This window comes from Phacochoerus africanus, chromosome 15 (genome assembly GCF_016906955.1).
Source record: "Phacochoerus africanus isolate WHEZ1 chromosome 15, ROS_Pafr_v1, whole genome shotgun sequence".
NCBI classification, from domain to species: Eukaryota; Metazoa; Chordata; class Mammalia; order Artiodactyla; family Suidae; genus Phacochoerus; species Phacochoerus africanus.
This window is the reverse complement of record NC_062558.1, coordinates 20,906,437-20,929,434: the sequence shown is the minus strand read 5'-3', so window position 1 is coordinate 20,929,434 and position 22,998 is coordinate 20,906,437. Positions and strand designations below refer to the sequence as shown.

Genomic DNA, 22,998 nt, shown 5'->3' with positions numbered 1-22,998 from the left:
AAGAGGCATCAAGAATATACTTCTAACGATCACAGTTATTTTATTTTAGTCTTTTTTTGGGGGGTGGGGGGGATGCACCTATGACATACAGAGGTCCCCAGGCTACAGGTCGAATTGTAGCTGAAGCTGCCAGCTTACACCACAGCCACAGCAACATGGGATCTGAGCTACATCTGTGACTTACACCACAGCTCACGGCAACACCAGATCCTTAACCCACCGAGCTAGGCCAGGGATTGAACCCACGTCCTCATGGATATCAGTCGAGTTCTTAGCCCACTGAGCCTCTACGGGAACTCCCAAAGCATCACAGTTATTTTAAATGTCACTTAAATCTCTTGTCACAAAATATATGAGCATTAGTATATAAGGACAGTTTGCATTCAGACTAAAAATCTGACAAGGTGACCCTGAATTTTGAAATAGTAATAAAGCAAATAAATTTGGGAGGGCGTGATCCAAAATTAGAGACAATCATGTTCATGAAGGAAGCCACGGTCAAGTTCCACTTTATCAAAGAATCCAAAAGCATCTCCCAATTAATGAGCAATGAAGATATGGGTAATCTGCACCATGGAGGTTTTATACACAGACACATATTTATTTCATCATTTATAAGCCCTTTAAAAGTATGGTTTAATGCCCAAAGTGATTAAAATGAAACTAACAATAAATGACATTACACACATATTGCTTTGAAAAAGGCTTTTCTTGGGTAGTTCTTTTTTTTTCTTTTTTTTTCTTTTTTTTTTCTTTCTTTTTTTTTTTTTTTTTCTTTTTAAGCCCACACCCACAGCATATGGAAGTTCTAAGGTCAGGGATTGAATCAGAGCCACAGCTGTCAGCCTACACCACAGCTCAAGGCAACGCTGGATCTCTGACCCACTGAGTGAGACCAGGAATCGAACCTGCATCCATGGATACTAGTCAGATTCCTTTCCCTTATGCCACAATTGGAACTCCCAGGTAGTTCTTCTTTTCAATGATTATCTGAAAAAACAAATAAAATGATCTGAACCATTCTGTATTTCAGAATAAGACTTTGCCTGTCATTGTTTGGAAATAATGAGCATTACCTTTGAGCATTACCTTTGAAGCAGTTTTAGATCCTACTTAACCTCTTTATTATTATTTTTAACTCAGGTGCCAGTTCATCCGATTCTGACAGTGAAAGTGTAGCTTTCAAGTCAAAACCTGGAGCCATGCCACAGTAAGTGCCTACAATTCCGTCAACTGTAAGCAAAGAATGTCAACAGAATGGTGGACTGTGACAGTGTGTGACGCCACTTGTATTGGGCGCTGAAGGGAAAGGTCAGCTGATGTCAATCAAAGATCAATTATTTGAACCTGGACCCAGTTTTAACTTACGAATTCCAACATTGAAGCCTGTGTTTCATCATCGGTCTGCCAAAATCTAACCATCCACAATGTTAGTTTCAAGACAATGAACTGGTTATAAGTATAGGAAAAGAATGGTCACATTGAGGGAAAATTACTTAAATCATTACTAAAAACATGAGATGACCAATTTATTCACGCAAATTAGAAAATATCTAATTAGGCCAGAAATAGGTGTACATTTGGATAAAGTTTATTTCCAGTTAGATCTTGTCATGAAAGTCTTAAAATTTAGTTTTTCCTATATATATATATGCATTTTTAGTAAAATGTTAGCCTTTTAATTATTTCGCATAAATAAAATAAAATCTACCAGAATTCTTTGGAAAATTCCATGAATGTTCAGATGGTGCCAATAAATGTCTTTGATTTGCTGGCATATACATAATAACAGTTGCATCCATCCAGAATCAAATAACCAGTGAATATTAACGCTAGAGGGACTTGGGTAAGATCGTATGCTCTGACACCTCTGTGTTCAGATAAGGATCCCTGGTTTAGTGAAGTGACCTTACTTGCTGGAGGTTACACAGCTTTAGATTTTAACTTAGTGAAACTAGGCCTTGAAACTCTTCTTAACCTTTCTCCCCACCTCACTAGCTTTTATGGACCGAGAAGACAAAAATCTTAAGGTGCTATCAGCCTTACACATGTGAGAAGCTAGAACAAAAAACAGCTGGTAGACTTAAAACAGACACCCAGACCTTCAGATTAAATACGGAGCCCAGACCCTAAATGTGTCAGCTATCTGCTTATTGCTAGAGCCTGGGCTTTTTCCAAGGCTTTTCTTTTCTCTTAGGAGTTTCAAGTTCAGTGTTTTGGGTTCTCAGGTAAGACCTGAGATACATGGTTACATGAGCTGCTCTTCTTTCATCTATGTGTTGACTTTGCCTGTGTCTGTTGGGGTCATTCTGTGCATATACTGACAACTACTATTCTCACTGCGGTGGTGGGTCCCCGTTTGTGAAACACTGACAGTGGCAGCCAGTTGATTATCCACAGACACTGGGCTATTGTGTGGAAATATTTCGAGGAGTATTTCGTGCCGAAAAAATTCTGACTGAGCACTTGATTCCTTATCTTTCAGAGCTCAGAAGAAAACAACTTCCGTTTCCTTGACGATAGGATCATCGTCTCCCAAGACAGGGGTGACCACCGCCGTGATTCAGCCACTGTCTGTCCCCGTTCAGCAGGTGTGTGTGCTTGACCACAGCCCAAAAGGAGTCAAGCTCATTAGCAGACTTCTTGGGTCAAAGAATTTAGCTTTGCTTCTAACTAGCCCTCCCTTAAAATATTCTCTAAGTGGAAACACAACTGGGAGAAAAGAAAATGGTAGGTAAAGTTCTTCCTTTTAATGCACTAAACATAATTTTTAGTCAAAGACACAGCACCGATTAATGAACATTGCATTTCCTTTGGGAACCTGTCTTTCTAGCAGCCAATAATCTGGGCTCTGTTTTAGCTGTCACTGTTTGATTTTCCCCCACATCTGTGCCCATTTCCATTTAGAAAATTCATTAGCTCATTGAAAACAAAGTAGAAGAAAAGTCCACATACTGACAAAAGCTTTCCCATCCTCAAAGAGCTAAGCAGATAATACGGGAAAAAATTCATTACATCCCTTCACCATGCATTTTCTTTTCTTTTTTCTTAGTGGATTTTATTACATTTATAGTTGCACAGTGACCACCACAACCCAGTTTTGTGCATTTCCATCCCAGACCCCCATCACCACGAATTTTTATCCTGCATTTATTTCATCGCAAGACTGCATTAGCCAAGAGGAAACAGCAGTACAAACTCCTGGAAAATAATTACATAAGTTTACTTTGCAAACACGAACAACATGAAGTATTTTTAACAAAAAATAAATAAAATCTAGGGCGTTCCCTTTGTGGCTCAGCACGTTAAGAACCCAACTGGTGTCCATGAGGATGTGGGTTTGATCCCTGGCCTTGCTCAGTGGGTTAAGGATCCGGCATTGCCATGAATTACTGTGTAGGTCACAGAGGCAGTTCAGATCTGGTGTGGCTATGGCTGTGGTGGAGGCCAGCAACTGCAGCTCCAATTCAACCCTTAGCCTATGAACTTCCATATGACACAAGTGTGGCCATAAAAAAAAAAATTAAAATCTAAATGTTTCTAAATCAAACATGATACCTGGCCTTTGTGCTGTGATGAGCGTTTTTAACCCAGCACTATCAGAATATGAGCTCACCCTTGACCCCTACTGGCCTGTCTTCCAGCTACTGAGCTCCCCTAGGTCCACGGGTGTGTCCTCCAGCTACTGAGCTCCCATAGTACATGAGTGTGTGTACCAGTTACTGAGCTCCCAAAGGTACCTTAGAAAGTGCAGGGTGTGACAGGCTCTGTGTCAAGTAGGTGCGCAGAAGACACATCTGTGCTCATAAACTTGAGAAGCACCAACCAGTACGAGTTACTCAGACACAGCATGTATAGTAGATATTTCCTCTAAACCCCTGAACCAGGATTCATAAAAATCATTCTGGCTAAGGCAGTGGCCTTGTTTGGTGTTTGATAATTACATACTAGTGAATATTTCATGAATGCTTAGCCCCGTGCTAGGCATTTCATGGCAGAAAAAAATATCAGTGGCTCCATTCCCAAAGTTTATAAACTCTGAGTGGGGAACAGGAAATGTACACATGTAGCACTTCTTGAACATGACTATATTGAGGTGTCACAGGGCAGCCTCAGGACAGAAAAACACAGTGTGAACAGTACATAGAGAAATGGTTTAAATGTGTCAGGAACACCAAGTGGAAGGGAATAGACCTCACTTTTACAGTTGGGAGAAGGAGGTGCACAGAGAAATGCTGTTGATGTGCTGGGCAATATGACACCAGCTACATGGCAAGGACAACCCCAGGGCTGCCAGTGTGAATCCCAGCCTCACCACTGACTAACCAGCGGCCCTTGAGCAGGTGACCTGACCTCTCTGTGCCATTTCTGCATCTGTGAAACTTTGACAGTGAGATCATGCATCTCAGGGTATCATGGGGGTCCAATGAGTTCTCCTTCACAGACTCAGGACAGTGCCTGGCACAGGGTAAATGCCACACAAGTGATCACACACGCTTTAGGCAAGAAAAGACCGTGAGACCCAGGCCTCCTGAACCACAGGCCAGCCCAGAGTGTCCAGAGAGGGTGAGGAAGGCCAAGCATCTCCATGACGACCAGCTTTCCCGGCATTGCCCCGTGGTCCACAGCCGCCCCCAGATCCGTGGCAGCACATCCGCAGATTCCGCCACTTGAGAGTAGAAACATGCTTGTTGTGCATTTTACATAAGGTCTTCAGCATCCCTGGATTTTGGTGTCCCTGGGGCTCTGGTCCCAGGACCCCAGGGATACTGAGGGAAGGCTATATTTACACACATACCATGAGGTCACCATCATCTTGGGCTAGGAAGCTGGCAATCACTTATGTAAAAATGAATCAATCCAGATTGTTTGAAAATAAATAATCAGACTCAAAGAAGTGCTTTCCATTCATTATGAAATCCTTACCCTTCCCCAAAGTGAGGTGGTGTTTCAGCACCTTTGCCTTTTGCACATCAAGAAAAAGATACTGGAAGGTTCCCATTGTTGTTCAGTGGTAACAAGCCCAACTAATATCCATGAAGATGCAGATTCAATCCCTGGCCTCGCTCAGTGGGTTAAGGGGCCCAGCATTGCCATGAGCTGTGGTGTAGGTCACAGATGCAGCTCAGATCTGGCATTGCTGTGGCTATGGTGTAGGCTGGCAGCTATAGCTCCAATTCGACCCCTAACCTGGGAACTTCCATGCGCCACAAATGCAGCCCTAAAAAAAAAAAAAAAAAAAGGAAAAAATACCGTATTTTTTCCTTTTTTTTTTCTTTTGGAATCTGTACATCAAAAAGGATTCAGATTAAAAATGAGATAGGTAGATGTTTGATAACCAGTAGCATATGCTTTGCATTCAGTGAGTACAGCCTGTATTTCAAAATAAAACAGAAAAAGACCCTTGTGGAAGTGCTACACACAGGAACCCACTGGATCATAGCCTATAGAAGCACGTGGGTCCCTGAGGGCCTTGACTAGCCTTTTGAACAGAGGACAGGTGTGAGATGAGGATAGAGGGTATGTGTGCTGGGGTGGGAGGGGGTGGCTGTGCGGTCCCCCTTTAGTGTCCTTCATGGGCGCCATCCCAATAACACCAGGTCCCTGGAGCCCATCTGTCAGCATTTGTATGTTAGAGTTTGATCCATGTGCTTTGCTTTCCAGGCCCCCAGCCCCACCTCGTACCTCTGCCGGCCAGATGGACCTGCAGCTGCCTGCCTCCCTCCCGTCTTCACCAAGGTTTGATCTCTTCGGGTCTCTTTCTGGGGATTTAGTCTGAATCTTAAATTCCATTCCCATGTGGCTTCATGTCAAGTCTTTAAAAATTAAAAGGAGTGGATCAGCAGGCTTTATCAGGGTTGCCTTTGGGGCTAAATGGATACTCATCTCACAGCTGCTGCAGGATTGTAATCTTGTGAGGGGTTGTGAAGTGTGTGCACCGTCACATTCAGCCTGATAGGGTTCAAAATAGAGGGGGGGATATGCAAAAAAAACAAGACAAAATGCTGGGTAGGGAACTGGGAGAATGGGCAAGCCTTATAAAATACATCTTACAAAAACTGACTAATTCACAGTTGGCATTGGTGCTTTGCATGGCCAAGTTGATAACATGCATTTCATGGGCCAACTGTTCAGCTTGGAAATGGTCCCATGTTGGAGTTCCCATCAGGGCTCAGTGGTTAACGAACCTGATTAGCAACCATGAGGATGCGGGTTTGATCCCTGTCCTTCCTCAGTGGGTTAAGGATCTGGTGTTACCATGAGCTGTGGTGTAGGTCGCAGACATGGCTCGGATTCCTCATTGCTGTGGCTGTGGCCTAGGCTAGCAGCTACACATCCAATTTAACCCCTAGCCTGGAAACCACCATATACCACAGGTGCGGCCCTAAAAAAAAAAAAAAAGAAAGAAAAAGAAATGATCCCATGTAGTATTTCTTCTCTGTCTCCCTGCCCCCAATTTTGAGAAAATTATAAATTTTATTGAAAGACATGTTAAAAAGCAGAGATAAATGATGATACGCACCTGTGCACTGGCACACCTTCAGAGGTCAAGACCCCAGATCAGTCCGTAAGTTTGATGCAAATCCAGCTCAGATTTCAGCAGGTTCCTTGTTTGATGTTGAACTTGGCAGTTGGACCCTAAATGTTTTGTGGAGGAAAACGTGGTGAGAGCAGCAAGGCCCTCCCTCAGGAGAAGGCGGAGGTGTCAAGACTTCCAAGGCCAGAGCACCAGGAGAGCAGTGCTGGCTCCAGACCAGACCAATGGACAGGGCCCAGCGAGTGTCCCCAAGACACCCCAGCACCATGGTAACTGAGGCTTACTGGGCTGAGCGGTCCTCAGCAGAGGTGGACCCCAACCTCACACTTTTCACAAAATCCATTCCAAGTAACTAGAGATGAAGGTGAAAGAAATCTCTATAAATCCGTCAGTCATCTGCTCAGACAAGCACAAGAGCACATGCTTGGTCTTCATGTGGGAAACGATTCTGCTAAGCCCGCCCAGCTCCAGCTTTATTAAAGAGCTGTTTAATGCTGTTTTTCCTAGACAGTATTTACTGGAGGACAGAGGCAGTAAATGATAGTGGTTGTCAACAACCTTAAACATCCCCCCCACCCAGGATAAAATACCCAAGAAGAAAGAAGACATGTAAAACCCACCAACGACGCTGGTAGCATAATCATAGCCTATGAGGTCATCCTTAGGTGCTTAGAGCAGGAACTGTTTACAGAGGGTTGGGCTCCAAACACTTACCTGTAGTTTATGAGCTTTATACAAATAGCTTCGTGCAATTGGCCAGGAAATCTCTTACCTGCTGCGTTATTTCTGGGACACAGTTGATGCCCATGCCCCCCCACCCCCACCTCACGGCTGAGGCTTATCAAGTCTGTGCTGTGGGGGAGGGCTCTGCCTCCATCTCACACAGCTCTGGCAGGGTCCCAGCTTTCCCTGGGGCTGAGCTGGGGCCTCAGAGCTGTGGGGACATTGGGACGCGGGTCCCAGGGCCACATGTGAGGCCAGGGGAGCAGTCTGTCCCAATGGTGCCTCTTCCCAGACAGTCAGACCCTCCAAGGAACCCCAGTGCCCAGAGGGCCTAACAACAAAAGATGCCCAGACTCTGCCCAGTGGATGAGCCAGACCACCAAGGTCAGCCTCTGGAGATGGCTCGGCCTCCCTCTGGCTCCTCCCCAACCCTGCCCCGTATTCTGTCCAGCGAGCCATGGGGATAGCAGCTTCTGTTGTGAAAACCAGCTGCTCCAGGAGGAGCTGGGGCCATCCCCGAATGACTTTGGACTCCAACTCTGAAAGTTCTTGGCGTCACCCGTCCTCTGCCTCCCACTTCTTCCCATGCTTGGACAAAATGCATAATCCTCTGAGTAAAACCAGAATTCCCCCCTGCTGTATGAAATCTCACACCTGAAGAATATTTGTGCACCATCTGGATGGACCTCGAATGCTTCGCAGACGTGCCCGAGGCATTTAATCATCAGTCCACACAAGCTGGACCCCTGAGCCACCCCTTTCCTGCTGATCCACTAAATTAGCTCTTTCTGGACCATTCGGAAGGTCAAAGTCACACGGGGAACTATACTTAATATTTTGGAATAACCTATAAGGGAAAAAAATCTAAAAAAGAGAATAGATATAGAGATAGATAGATTCGGTATAAATGAATTGCTGTGCCAAACACCTGACACATGACATTGAAAAACCAACTATAGGGAGTTCCCATCATGGTGCAGTGGTTGGCGAATCCGACTAGGAACCATGAGGTTGCGGGTTTGATCCCTGCCCTTGCTCAGTGGTTTAAGGATCCGGCGTTGCCGTGAGCTGTGGTGTAGGTCGCAGACACGGCTCAGATCCCGTGTTGCTGTGGCTCTGGTGTAGGCCGGTGGCTATAGCCCGATTAGACCCCTAGCCTGGGAACCTCCCATATGCCAAGGAAGCGGCCCAAGAAATGGCAAAAAGACAAAAAAAAAAAGAAAGAAAGAAAGAAAAAGAAAAACCAACTATACTCCAGTTTTTAAAGAAAGAAAGAAAGCAAAAGTCTATTTAAAACCCGACATTTTTCTACATTTGAAAATAACGGCAGAGTAAGAATGCACTCAGAAAATCTTAATCTTCTCATTTGAAAAAAGACCTTCTCAGCCATCAAAATTCCTACCAAATGCCTCCCCAGACTTCGCCCTGGACTTCTCTGTTTCTGCCCACGTCCTCAGCTTTGAGGTTTTCCATACAGCTGGAGTGCACTCATGGCTCGCCAGTTGCTACAGGATCTGTTTTTCCCAGCACTCCATTTGCTGTCTCTTTGTAAGAAGGTAAAATAGAAAACAAGACAGAAAAAAAAGACACACATCCTAACATGAATGTGCTTGCTCTTGCTCTATGATAGCTGCATGACTTCGTCATGTTTGACTTAGGTTAAAAGTTCTACGTGCCTATCAGATACGTTACTCTGGAGTCGGAAGTCTAAAGAATCAAAAAATGTAAATGGGCCTGTCGCTGAGTAATTCCGGAGGAGGGAGGCCTCTGTTATCCTCCGGTATTTAATAGTCATCTTACAAGCTTTATTTACCTCTTTGCATTTGTGAGGCCAAATGAACTTCTAGTCTGTTGAGTTGTAAAAGGTTACTGGTCTAGAGGTGCAGTGGGGAGGCACTGAGGTCGGGGGCAAAAAGTGACATCGAGAGAGGGGGTGGCAAGGCAGAGGCACAGAGTGACAGCTAGGAAGGGGGCGGCGAGGTGGGGGAGGGATGCTCCTGCTTCATTATCTCAGTCAAACCTCAAAATGAGAAGATGCCAACCCTGGTCCCAGCAAACCTGGCTCAGAAAGCTGGTGGGCAGAGGGGGGGGGGCCTGGAGGAAAGGTCTGGGCTTGGAAGACAAGATTTCCTTCCCTTCCTGTCCGTTCCCCGGGGATCTACACGCAGGCGGAGTGTAGCAGTTTTAAGAAGTTTGCCCTCTGCCAGCTCACTCTTCAGGGTAGACACAGGAAGGTGACAGTTGTTAATGGAAAACTCCGTAAACACTAGAGCCGTAAACTTGCAGGATGGGCCCAGCGCCTCCGCGGGCCCTTGCTCAGCCTTGCTGATAACTTCATTTTGTGGGCTTAGAGGTGGGATGGGCTCTAAGGCTGGGAAGGTCCGCTCCGTGTCAGGAGCCGACGCGGCTGCGGAGTGGTCTGACGGCATGTCCCTGCCTTCCAGGAGCTGCAGAGCATCGCGGCGACCGAGGGCCAGGTGGTGGTGCTGGAGTGCCGGGTCCGAGGCGCGCCCCCGCTGCAGGTGCGGTGGTTCCGACAGGGCAGTGAAATCCAGGACTCTCCAGATTTCCGGATCCTACAGAAAAGTAAGGCAGGGGCCCGCGCCCGCTTGTCTCATGCTCCGGGAGAGCCAGCGAGGGCGCAGTCACTACAGTGCGATGCCCTGAGGACTTCTGTCCTCAAGGTGGGGGTGTGGGGGGCACACTCCAAAGCCGCCCTGCTGGCTGGGGACCCTGAGGCACGCGGTTGGAAGTTATCCGTTCTTCCTTCAGAAAAAGGGCACCTGGACATTTGCATTCCAAGACGAACCAATAATCTCAAGAGGTCCACAGCCTCCTGAAAGCCCTTCTACTAGCTGCAGTTTAAAATTTCCTAGTAGAAGCTGTTACAGGCATTCATGTTTATTCGTAGGACTATAAGTTGATCCACTACCACCTCTCTCTTTTTTATTGTGGAGTTTGCAGCGATTCTGCAAACACGTCCGTCCTAGACGAGGGAACAGGAAAAGATGGGTAGGTTTGTGATGAACAGGACCCCACTCTAATGCTCTGTTTTATTTTTTTCCTCCTGTGGGAAACAGAACCTCGATCCACGGCTGAACCTGGTAAGAAGCCTTGCCTTTTTTTTTCTCTCTGGTAATGTGTCTCTTTGGTTTCAATAGTTCTTTGTTTCTGTTTTAAACCCATCAGCAGAACAATGTTTTTGCAGTTCCCTGGAAATGTGAAACCCCCCTTACAGACAATATCTTCTTTATCGCTGGTCTGCACACTGCAATTTACATCAACTTCTTTATTAGTAAAACATGAGGTTCCATTCAGACAAGCAGGTCAAGCTCAGTGACTTGAAGCTTTTCAAACTGTCGTCTTTTATACTCAGAATGCAAACTGAGCTAAAGATGAAAAAACATCCTCCTAAAATTCTGGTAGAAATACTTCTACTGACCAAAGGCCACCAACAACTAGACTCCCGCCTGGAAACGCATCTCACACAAGAGCAGCCCGAACTTGTCAGCAGAGACGACCGACCACCGGGCAGGCGCCTCTCATTTATGTGCCCTGGGCCATAAACGTTTACTGTGCTGAGAGCAAGAACAAAGGTCTTGTGCCCCTGGGCCCAGAGCATGTGATCCAGATGCGCATTGCCCCCCTCCCCCAAACTTCTCCTATAGTTAGGGCTCCTGGTAGACCAACACCATGTTTATAAGAGAAACAGACATTTTTGTCCAGGTATTTCATAGTACATCCTCCTCGAAGATTGCTTTCTTAGGATTTTTCCCATCAGTAAAGACACAGGTTTCAGTCACTTCTTGCCAAAGTGAAGCAAGGTGAGCCTCTGTTCAGTATCGCATGGACCCTCCATATCTCTCAGGAGCCTGCCTGCCGCTGGCCGTCCCTGGGGAGGTTGGCAGCTCCCCGTCAGAGAGTCTGCGGTCAGTCCTGAACTTCTCAGATCTCAGCACTGGTCTGGAAAGCAGACTGTGGTCCTACTGAGGTCCTATCCCACTCAGTGGGACACAGGGTAACAGCGAGGAAGGGGGTGGCAAGGTGGAACACAGGGTGACAGTGAGGAAGGGGGCAGTGAGGTGGGGGAGGGACCCTCCTGCATAATTTTCTCAGTCAAACCTCAAAATGAGAAGATGCCAACACTGGTCCCAGCAAACCTGGCCCAGGAAGCTGGTGGGCAGGGAGGGCGTGCTGTGGCAAGGTTTGCTTTCTGGTCCTGAGTCATCCCGGAGCATGCTGCCCACCTGGTGCTGTCACTGTGTCAGATGCTGTGGTCACTTTCCAAACTCTGAAACTACACAACTGCCTGTGACATGTCTTTGTTTAAAATTGCATGATGGGAGTTCCCTGGTGGCTCACCAGGTTAAGGCATTTCACAGCATTTTCACTACTGTGGCTCCGGTTCAGTCCTGGCCTGGGAACTTCCGAGTTATGCACTTTGGAGGGCCCCCCCCTCCAAGTTGCATAATGTTCCCTGATCCATGGAACTTCTACTCAGTCTCCTACAGGAGCTGTTGTGGAACTCCTGTAGGGCTGAAGGCACATCTCTTACGTTGTTATTTTAAATACACTGGCTAGATGGAGAAGGAGAGAAAGAAAAAGAAAGAGAAAATAAGAAAAATAGAAAAGTAAGAACCAAATATCTTCTTTTATCTACAAGAAAGTACATGTGAACAAATTCATGGAGCAAGTTATCTCTTTTGATGCTTTATGTACAAATAAAACTAAAATCTTGGGCCAAAAGTTCTAAAAGCATTCCTGATGGAATGGATTAAGACTGCTTTTGATGTTGCCTTTTGGATTCTGTTTGAATTCATGAGACTCTTTTCTCGTCATTTTTTTATCCACTGTCAACACCTCCATAGGTGACAATGATTTATTTAGTGTCTCCTGGGATCTGTGTTGGGAAATCATAAACCAAGCATCATCTTAAAATTCAAAACACTGGTTAGACACTGCACAGTTTAGTTTCTGAGTACATTATCTGTTTGAAAAATGAAAGCACTCAGTATACCAACTAGGAAGGGATATGTTTGGGTGAGTGGGGCAGATAGAAACTCCTCCCACCTCCCACCCCACACACCACATCCGTGCCTCAGTCGTGTTTGCTGTTTTGCATTTAGAATACAGTTTTTTGTTGTTGTTTTCTTTTTCAGCCGCACGTGGGGCATGTGGATGTTCCCAAACTAGGGGTCGAATCAGAGCTACAGCTGCTGGCCTGTGCCACAGTCACAGCAACGCAGAATCCGAGCCATGTCTGCAGACTACACCGCAGCTCACGGCAACGCCGGATCCTTAACCCACTGAGCAAGGCCAGGGATTGAATCCACGTCCTCCTCAATCCTAGTCAGGTTTGGTAACCTCTGAGCCACGAAGGGAACTCCTAGAATATAGTTTTGATTATGAATTTGTCATAAAACCAGCCCTCAGCAGCTCCATGGAGTGATCCGATCTTGAGAATGTTCTTCAATGTCTTTTGGGTTAAAACCAGGCAAAGGAGAGCAGAATGTAGAAGGCGTCCTTGTCAACTGTGTACCCTGGCGCTGGGGTGCCTTCTTTTCCTTTTCGCTTCAGTTCAACCTGAAAGCATTTAAGAAAACAGACTCCTCCTTCCCAACCACAATAATAGCGTTTGCTGAAAACAGGTATTCCTTGGTCAAGCAATATTTCAAGCAAATCTGTCAATACAAGCAAAACATGTGTAGTGTCAGGAGCTATGAAAAACAGAGCGTGACTAGTCTACCCCAACCTCTGATCATTTCTGCACAATTGTATTCTCCACTACACGACGGGAATTGCTTGTTTCTTTCGTCGAGGAGCGCTAATGTGCTCTGCTTCAGGAAATCCACACTTGGCACGTAGAGCTGCATAAAATCCACGCATGAACGACTATTCAAGTGAGTGCTTAAGTGAGTTGTTATGAGTAAGAACCTCAGAACCGGCAAAGAGTAACGCGTATTTGTAGTTAAACAGTGTTCTGGCTTGCCTGACAAAACCAGGTGGGAATATGATTCCTTTGCTCATAGGAGACTGCTTTCTAACCTTGGGCTGGACGGTGACCATGGATGCCTCCAGGGGAAAAAAACAAAACCTGTGTTGAACGGTTTACTTTCCCTAAATGACCCAACGTTGCATCCGCTAGATGGACCTCAGGACTGCTCGGCCTTATACAGTGTATGAGGGAGCTGGCTTTTCTGAAGCTGGTTTCCAGCTGCTGTTCAGGGGAAAGGAAAATAGACATGATGGCAGGGCAGCTGAGGCAAGAGATAAATGTTATAGGATGGTGTCAGGAATGGTCTCCCAATGCTGAAACGTAAGTGGCTTTGAAATTCAGGACGTATCTGAGCATGTGGGCTTTACTGCCCTCTCCTCACAGGCCGGCCTCACCGCCTCTCCCTTCCTCAACCCCTCACTTATCTGCAGATCTTTTTTTCTTCTTTTCTCTCTCCTTCCTTTTTCTTATTCATGTGTAAGTGGTTTTAAAGCTCCGGAAATAAAATGGAAACTCGCCAGTGCCTAGACAAGGCCCATCGGGAATTAGATGTGCAGATAAAGAAGGAAATGGCAGATCCCCTCCCAAAGCATTTGTGCAGTGAAAACAGGCTTTTCTCGTCACCCCTGAGCTGTCTCTGTCTAATGTGTTTCCCACTCCCTCCTCGTCTAGACAGAAGTCAGCCTGTACTACTCAGCCAGTCCACTCCATCCAGAGCAGTCCGTTTCCTCAAAACCCACAGCCGTCTGCCGTGGTACCTGCTCGAGTCTCTTTCTCCAACCTTCTGACTTTACCCTGATTGAATCCTTCAAAGAGCAGCTGGAGGGAGGGGGCAGAAGACCGTGACGGCTGTTAGCGCTCAGCCCCTGACTCAGCTGTCCAGATACAGCCACACACACTATTGAGTTACTTCTGTAGCTTTGTCTCATGCCTGCACAGTGGAAAATACAGTCTCCCTGGCTGGGGAACTGGGCATGGAAAAGTGTGTGCCCCCCACTTTTAGGGGCATCTCTGCCAACCTGCCCCCATCCTAGATCCAAATAGTTGGATCCATGGCCTAATCCCATGAGTCACAGGATGAAGTGAATTATATTTTGTTAAATGTACTGAGGTGCCGAGTTACAGGAGGGCAACATGAGGGTGTTCGGCTGTACCTCCAAGGTGAAGATGGCGGATGAAACAAGAGTGGGTTCGATGAAGCCTGAGGTTCCCAGACTGTGTGCCAAGGCACCCTGGGTGCCACACCAGCTGGCAGAGCTGCTGGGGATGTTGGAAATTTTTGAAAAACACCATGAGACTTACTTGACATCAGACAGATGCAACTGCTGGGTTGAAGTAGTTCTGCATTTCAACGTTCGCTCTCTGCATTTTCTCCTATGCATCATATCTTTGCGAAACTGAGTTATTGGCATGTGTGTGGTAAAAAGCAAATACCACATGAAAGTTGGTCTGGACCATAAAAGGAGGCTGGCCTTGTGTAGTCCGACTCCAAGAAGGGTTGTGCATTGCCCGACGGACACACACATCCATTAGTAAGCGGTTGTGGTGATTTAAGAATCAAATATTGATTATTTTACCTTCAATTTACATGTATTTTTTAAAACAATAACTACCTTGTTAGACCTGAATATTATGACGTTCTTTGGAAAGAACTACTTAGCAAACAAGGCACTTCAGTGTATGTTTTGGCTTTTAGGAGCACATACAGAATTACTGAGATACTTAGCATCTCATGGACCAAGAAAGTTTGGTTTCATCTCTGGGGAGAGAAGGGTAGACTCAGTGCTCCAGAAGTAAAGCTGCGTGGAGCTCCTGTTGTGGCTTAGTGGGTTAAGAACCTGACGTAATGTCTGTGAGGACGCAGGTTCAATCCCTGGCCTCAATCAGCGGGTTAAGGATCTGGCATTGCCGCTACCTGCAGCATAGGTCTCAGAGGCAGCTCGGATCCAGGGTTGCTATGGCTGTGGTATAGACTGGCAGCTGCAGCTCTGATTTGACCCTTGGCCCAAGAACTTCCATATGCTGCAGGTGAGGCCATAAAAATAAAATTTTAAAAAGAAGTAAAACTGGATGCTCTTGGAATCCTGAGAGCTGAATGCCTCTGCGCCACCCCCTCCCGCACTAGCCCCTAGATGGCTGGCCTGGCAGAGGCAGGCGGGCTCCTTCCTGAGCAGTCTGAACATTCCAAGAGAGAAAACCCATCCAGGATGACACAGGAGGGTCTGCAGCACCGAGGGCAGACCACCTCTGTTCCGCCGGGAAGGCCAGAGTGACCCGCTGCTCTCTGCTGCCCTGAGCCTGCGCTCAGCTCAGAACCATGGCAGAGAAGAGGCCAAGGGCCCTGAAGAAGCCTCTGTCACGCTGATACAGAGAAATGGGAGACTCTCCAGATAGCAGCTGAGAGGAAGCAGACTTGCAGAGAGAAGAAGATGTGAAAGCAAAGCAGCGCTCTCACCAGAGAGATGGGAAAATGTGTGCATCGAACAAGGAAGAGTATCAGAGGAAGAGGGAGGAATGTTCAGAAAACAGGGAACTCCTAGAATGAAAAATAGCGGAAATAAAAGTTGAGGAAGGAGTTCCCATCGTGGCGCAGCTGAAATGAATCCGACTAGGAACCATGAGGTTGCGGGTTCGATTCCTGGCCTGGCTCAGTGGGTTAAGGATCCGGAGTTGCTGTGAGCTGTGGTATAGGTCACAGACACAGCTCAGATCCCGCATTGTTGTGGCTGTAGTATAGGCTGGCAGCTGTAGCTCTGATTGGACCCCTGGCCGGGGAACCTCCATATGCTGTGGGAGCAGCCCTAAAAAGCCAAAAAAAGAAAAAGTTAAGGAAGTCTCCACACAGTAGAAGCAAAAGACAAAGAGCAGGGAGGTAAGGGTGAGAAGGTAGGAAAACTGGATGTCGGATCACCGCTCACCCTGCATGTGCATCTGGGTTCCCAGAGGAGAGGACCAAGGGGCGAGATGACCAGTGGAATAACTTTTCAATTCCCCAAACTGAAGGCTGCCCATTTCCAGATTGCAAGGGTATGGTGAACCACTTGCACTCGAAGGACACTTGAAGGACAGATTCAAGGTATCACATGAAGATCACACTGTGCAGGATGGCGAGGTGATTCTCCTGGGCCAGGAGCATCTGGCCGAAACCAAGCAGCAGGGTCAGAACCTGGGAGTCCCGGCGGGCTCACTAAACACAAAGCTGCTGACGAAGAGCCTTCCACATTCCGTCGGGAATTACCTGCCACCTGGAACTCTACACGGAGCCAAGTCTCCAACTCTTCACGAAGATGGGGTCAAGGTTTTCCAGACTTGCAAGGTCGCCAGGTTCTTGTTCATGACCTCTCTGTGGGATGTGCACCCCTGTGGCAAGAATTCATCCTGCAAGAGCAAGAAAGGGGGCCAAAGGAGAGCAAATGCAGGCAGAGGCCCTGGCACCGAGTGGCAGGCTAGGCATCGGGGTGTGACAGAGATAGACATGGCCAGGCTCAGTCACTCAGAGCTCAGGGCCATTGCCCATATCTGCCCTGACCACAGTCGGGGCGGGGGTAAGCTGACCCCAGCCCGCATTTCTGCCTGCCCCTCACCCCCACCCCATCACTCCTACGGAGTCCGTTGGGAGCGCTGGTGTCACCACCCAGGGAAGGGCTCTGATTTGGCAGATGCTATGATCTGAAAGTTGGCCGTATTGAACTTAAAAACAGAAAATAGAAGGAGTTCCTGTGGCTCAGCTGGTTAAGGACCCACCGTTGTCACTGCTGTGGCTCAGGTTTGATCCCTGCCCCAGGAACTTCCACAGGCCGTGGGTACAGCCAAAGCAGAACAGAAAATGGGAGACAGAGAAACCACCAGCTCTCCCACTGGCTGCCCACACTTAGCCCCTCCAGATGGCCCCCACCCGGTGAGCCCCATGTTCCCCAGGAAACCCTGTGGTCTTGTCCCCCCACCCGCATGGGCTTTTGCAAACTCACAGGAAAGTTGCACTTTTTTCTCACAGTGATAGGGTTGCCTTTTCTTTACAGGACATGAAAAGCGCTTATTAGTCAATGTTTTACAGCGAAGGAACACATACTTAAAGTATACACCCTCATATGGTAACCATGTAAAGAAAATCAGGACTTCCAGTTGTGGTGCAACAGAAATGAATCCGACTGGTAACCATGAGGTTGCGGGTTCGATCCCTGGCCCAATTCAGTGGGTTAAGGATCCATGTTGCCATGAGCTGCGGTATAGTTCGCAGATGAGGCTCGGATCTGCAGTTGCTATGGCTCTGGCGTGGGCCGGCAGCTACAGCTCCGATTAGACCCCTAGCCTGGGAACCTCCATATTCCACGGATGCTGCCCTAAAAAAGCAAAAAAAAAAAAAAAAAAAAGAAAAGAAAGAGAGAAAATCAGAGCTATTATCTCTAAAGGGGAGGTCAGTTGGGAAGGGTATTGGGGCATTTCTAAAGTGCTAGTCATAGTTTATTTCCTAGACTTACTAATGGGCACCCAGCGGTTTGTTTCATTATTACTCCATAAACTGCACTTTAAATTCCCTTCCCTCTATATGATACAGTTTGCAATTTTTTGAAATCCTTTATAAAAGTTTATACAAGCCTTACAGTTACCCACACTGAGTCTCATCTTGCTGATTTTAGCCCGGAGTCCTTTTTTATTAGTTGTGTCGGCCAAACCATGTGGTTTGGAAGGTAAATGCTGGATGCTTTTTAGTTAGGCTGAACCCCAAAGGAAGAAAAAAAAGCTGTGAAGGAAGACATTTATGAAAACGTCCCCCCACCATTACCCAGAGGACTTCGTAATACTATCCTTGCTGCCTCATCATTTTATGTTTCTGCAAACAAAATGGTTTCATTTGTATTTAACCAAGAGTTAAATGTGTCCAAGAACTTAAATGAAATTCGGGGTTAACCTCTGAAAGATATTTATGTGATTAAGTAATTTTTAGGTAACTGTAAAAAAAAAAGAAAGAAAGAAAGAAACAATTTACCATCAGCGAAAATAGTTTCCAATTTAGTCATTTATTATATGCCCTCAAATCAAAACTTTCCACTTAGGAAAATTAGATGAAAATGGATCATAATTAGAGTTATTAGTAACTTTAACTTTTTCCATCTTTTTAAAAGGACAGTTTTTTAATACAAATGAGTTAGCCTCTGACTCCCTTTACTTAACACAAGCAGTCATTTCCTGCTTCCCATTCCTCTCCAAAATGTACTTTACAGATGTCTTAGGGCTTTGTTCACATAAGATGCTGCAGACAAGAGCTCAGTGCTGCAGCCAGGCTCAGCTCACACCCTTGTGGCTGTCTTCAGCCTGTATGTCGGCCTCATAGAGCTGAGCTGCCCCTTTCTCACAGCAAAACGTGAGCCTCTTGTCAATTTCAGATGGCATTTCCCAAGAGAGGCAAAGCAGAACAACCTTGGGGACTTTGCAACTACAGTTTGATCTAGTAAAATCCCTGAGACATGGCAGTGTCTGAAGACCACCCAAAGAACACACAGTGCTTTCTTTTTCCTTATTTTTTTGTTCCAGCTGTAAACTGTTATGTCCAGGCGGTCATCCGATCTGTACATGAATATACCTCATTTTATGCAATAGCAGTGTCCCCCAAATTCAGAGACAATGGAGTTGGTTCAATCAGATTTGAAAGATGTGGTCTTTTCATTCTCAAAAGGGCCTTCTGGATTAGAAAGGGCAACTATATAAACAAATTCAGGTTTTCTTCAAATGGCATAACCTTTTTTTTTTTTTTTTATGGCCACACCCACAGCAAATGGAAGTTCCTAGGCCAGGGAATGAATCTGAGCCTCAGCTGTGGCAACACTGGATCTTTTTTTAACCCCCTGCACCCAGAACCAGGCTGTGCTTATATGCTTCCCACATTTTGTATCCTAGGGATACAAGTTTGCCTCCTCATGCAGATGGGTTTCTAGGATCCTGCTCAGCTGCAGGAAACTCCTTGTTTCCTATCCAAAATCTTTGATTGCTTCATTTCACATTAGGTTCCCCTTGTTCTGGACCAGCCCGGAGGCCTTGTGCTCTAGGAGAAAGGAGCTCATGGGAGACAGAGAGTATCCTCCTGCACTGTGGCCCCAACATCAGTTAATTGTGACCTTGAGAGGATCCCTTTGGACCTCACCCGAGGGAGTGAGGGGCTAGCCCCTGTACAGTCCTAACAGTGCTAACATCCTGCATTTCGCGTCCCTTCCTCTGGTCAAGTGCACTTTTTTTTTTTTTGTCTTTTTGTCTTTTAGGGCCACACCCATGGCATATGGAGGTTCCCGGGCTAGGGGTCCAATCGGAGCTGTGGCCGCCAGGCTACAACAAAGCCACAGCAACTTGAGATCTGAGCCCCAGCTGTGACCTACACCACAGCTCACAGCAACGCCAGATCCTTAACCCACTGAGCGAGGCCAGGGATCGAACCCGCACCCTCACGGGTGCTAGTCAGGTTCGCTAACCACTGAGCCACGACAGGATCTCCTCAAGTGCACTTTTAACTCATCCCGCAACCATATGTATTCAGTTTGCAAAGTCCCCATCCCTAGATATGTCCCCCATTTCTAGATATGTCTCACTTTCCCCATGATTAGTCTTATGTGCAGCTCCGACGTGGCATGTTTCCACACCACTTTCTGTCTGCCTCCTTGGCTGGGAAGCTGAGAACTGTGTGCTGTGCCATCAGAAAATGTAGGGGCTCCTCCCTCGTGCTCTCTGTTATCCGGTCAGTGAGGCTTTTCGTCAATAATGATGGCATAACACTGTGCTTTAAATGGATCTCAAGCCTTGGCTTTCCCAGGTGGCCTTTTCATCACCACAGCCACAGTAACCCCAGATCTGAGCTGCAGCTTTGACCTGCACCACAGCTCATGGCAATGCCAGATCCTTAACCCACTGAGCAAGGCCAGGGACCGAACCCAAATCCTCATGAACACTATGTTAGGTTCTTAACCCACTGAGCCACAACGGGAATGCCTTCTTTATCTTTTAAATTAAAAATCACTGATTTAAAAATATCAAAATAGCAAGAATATCCATCGCCCTTCCCAGCCACACCAGTGTTGGTGGGGTCTCCCAGCCCCCACCACCCGCATGGGCACGTTGAGTAGGGTGTTTTCTGCACTGACCTGATGGAGCCCTAGGTGAGCAGACAGAGCTCCCAGTCTCCCTCCTCCTCACACCACAGCTGCCGCTTTACAGGATGTGGTCTTGGCTTGACCATGATTTATGGAAATCCATTCTTGAAGTTATAAAACACAGTATTTAACCTAGGTTCAGGATTCAAATAAACAGATCTGTCCTGCCATTGTCATCAACACTGCAGCACTTGGAAGTAAATGCTCTGGTGATATTGAGCCCAACTGGCTGTGTTTTCCACCTCGGTAAACACCAGGAAAGCCAGAGAATTCTGCCACGCGTTACCCATGTAAATCCGGGTTTGCCCCGGTTAGAGCAGATGCGTCTGCTCGGAATTTCAGCACATAGCTTGTGTCACCCCCCGGGGGGATGTCGGAGGGGTGTTCAGAACCCACCCTTGTCTGGTTTGGAAAGGCAGGGTTTCGCCTTCCTGGGTTACCCTGCGTTACTCCCTGTCTTCCTTCCAGAGGAGATCTGCACCCTCGTCATCGCAGAGACGTTTCCCGAGGATGCGGGGGTTTTCACCTGCTCTGCCAGCAATGACTATGGGACAGTCACCAGCACCGCACAGCTGCTGGTCACTTCAGGTAAAACTGGGGTTTCCCACCTGGAACACCGCTCAGGGATGCTCAGCCTTAGAAATGCTTTGCTTCAGGGTCACCTAACAAGCAGGGTCTCATCAGGAAACAGGAGGCTGGGGGCGGGAGTGGAAGTGAGATGAAGCACAAGGTGATGACAGTATAGCTGCAGACACAGTGGGCGGTTATCCAGTCCTGCTGATTCTGTCCTGGGGACGATCAGGCAGCTCCCAAGGTCCTCCCCCGCCCCCAGTCTCCCCACACTAGTGCTGATGGGAGGGCTGATTCCTGGGGCCATCAGTCATGGTTTAATCCTCAAGATAAACCCAGAGAGACTGTAAGATCATACATAGAAGCCAAATGTCATTGAGAGTAGACTCATCGGAGAGACTAAAGCAAGGTGTTGTGTAGTTAAAACCAACATTCAAAATACCAGTCTTAGGAGTTCCCGTCGTGGCACAGCAGAAACAAATCCAACTAGGAAACAGGAGGTTGTGGGTTCGGTCCCTGGCCTTGCTCAGTGGGTTAAGGATCCGGCGTTGCTGTGAGCTGTGGTGTAGGTCACAGCTGGGGCTCAGATCTCGAGTTGCTGTAGCTCTGGTGTAGGCTGGCGGCTACAGCTCCGATTAGACCCCTCACCTGGGAACCTCCATAGGCCATAGGAGTAGCCCTAGAAAAGGCAAAAAGACTAAATAAATAAATAAAAATAAATAAAACATTTAAAAAAAAAAAGGGAGTTCTGTTGTGGCTCAGTGGGTTATGAACCCAACATAGTCTCCATGAGGATGCAGGTTCGACCCCTGGCCCTCACTCAGTGGGTTAAGGATGCGGCATTGCCATGAGCTGTGGTGTAGGTCTCAGATGTGGCTCGGATCCAGCGTTGCTTTGGCTGTGGTGATTTGACTCCTAGACTGGGAACTTCCATATGTAGAGGGTGTGACTGCAAAAGAAAAAAGAAAAGAATACCACCTAAGAGGCATAATGCAGCAAAATGTACAAGATGAAGGATAAAGGGTCTGAGTTTGTGACTCCTGTGCCCAGTTGTAAAGAGGCAGAAACCTCTCTTCACACAGGGACCAGGAATAAGGCTGAGAGCAAGGGTTTCCTACCTTCTCTACCAGGAGCATCAGGGGCCCTGCACCACTCTGAAGCTGGACTCTGCCCCACTCCCTCCACCTGGAGCCCCATCCCCTCCACTGGGAGCTCCACACCCTCCACCCGGAGCCCACTCGCAGCCCACTCTCCCTTCTTGCAGCCAACAACCGTCCAGACATCCACGGTAGTGGCTCAGAATCACAGATGTCCCAAAATCTTCTCTCTAGAAAAGCGGCTCCTTTTTTAGGATTTTTATCCATCACAGGAGTTCCTGTTATGGTGCAGTGGAAATGAATCCGTCTAGTATCTATGAGGATTCGGGTTTGATCCCTGGCCTCGCTCAGTGGGTTAAGGATCTGGCGTTGCCGTGAGCTATGGTGTAGATCACAGACGCAGCTCGGATCTGGCGTAGCTGTGGCTCTGGTGTAGGCTAGCAGCCGTAGCTCCAATTCGACCTCTAGCCTGGGAAACTCCATGTGCCGCCAGTGTGGCCCTAAAAAGCCAAAAAATAAAATAAATAAATAAATAAATAAAATACCCATCTCTAACCTCAGAAACTTAGCAATGGAGGAGCAGCATGAACCAGTTCTTTCCCATTATTTCTTTGACCTTCAGTTAACTTTTTCTGCTATTGTTAGTTAGCTTCACTTTGTCTTGATTGCTTATCTCTCCTGTTTATTTTACCATGGTTTCTAAAACACCCGGCACATAACACAGTGGACTTCAGTCCTGGGCTGAAGACGCAGCCCAAGGGCAGATTGACTCCTCTAGAAGCCTAAGAACACATTGCTAGGGGGCAGCAGAGACACAGACAAAACTGGTTTAGGGATGGGGGAAGTAGGAGATGTCAGGTCAGAGTGAGGGCTCAAGGGCTGACAGGAAACAGCAGGGTCGTGATCGGTGCCAGGGCAAAGACCCTGGTGTTTTGATTT

At 47.1% G+C, this 22,998-nt stretch overlaps 1 protein-coding gene across 1 annotated transcript in view; it reads left to right on the top strand.

Annotated features, from left to right (window-relative positions):
- Positions 1-1,143: 1,143 nt before the first annotated feature.
- Positions 1,144-22,998, top strand: part of PALLD (palladin, cytoskeletal associated protein) — a 190,649-nt gene continuing 168,794 nt past the window's right edge. Inside the window, exons 1-6 of the mRNA XM_047761258.1 lie at positions 1,144-1,210; positions 2,486-2,591; positions 5,665-5,739; positions 9,706-9,847; positions 10,342-10,365; positions 20,861-20,980. Coding sequence (XP_047617214.1) covers positions 1,203-1,210; positions 2,486-2,591; positions 5,665-5,739; positions 9,706-9,847; positions 10,342-10,365; positions 20,861-20,980 — 475 coding nt within the window. The 5' untranslated portion in view covers positions 1,144-1,202. The remainder of the gene's footprint in view (positions 1,211-2,485; positions 2,592-5,664; positions 5,740-9,705; positions 9,848-10,341; positions 10,366-20,860; positions 20,981-22,998) is intronic.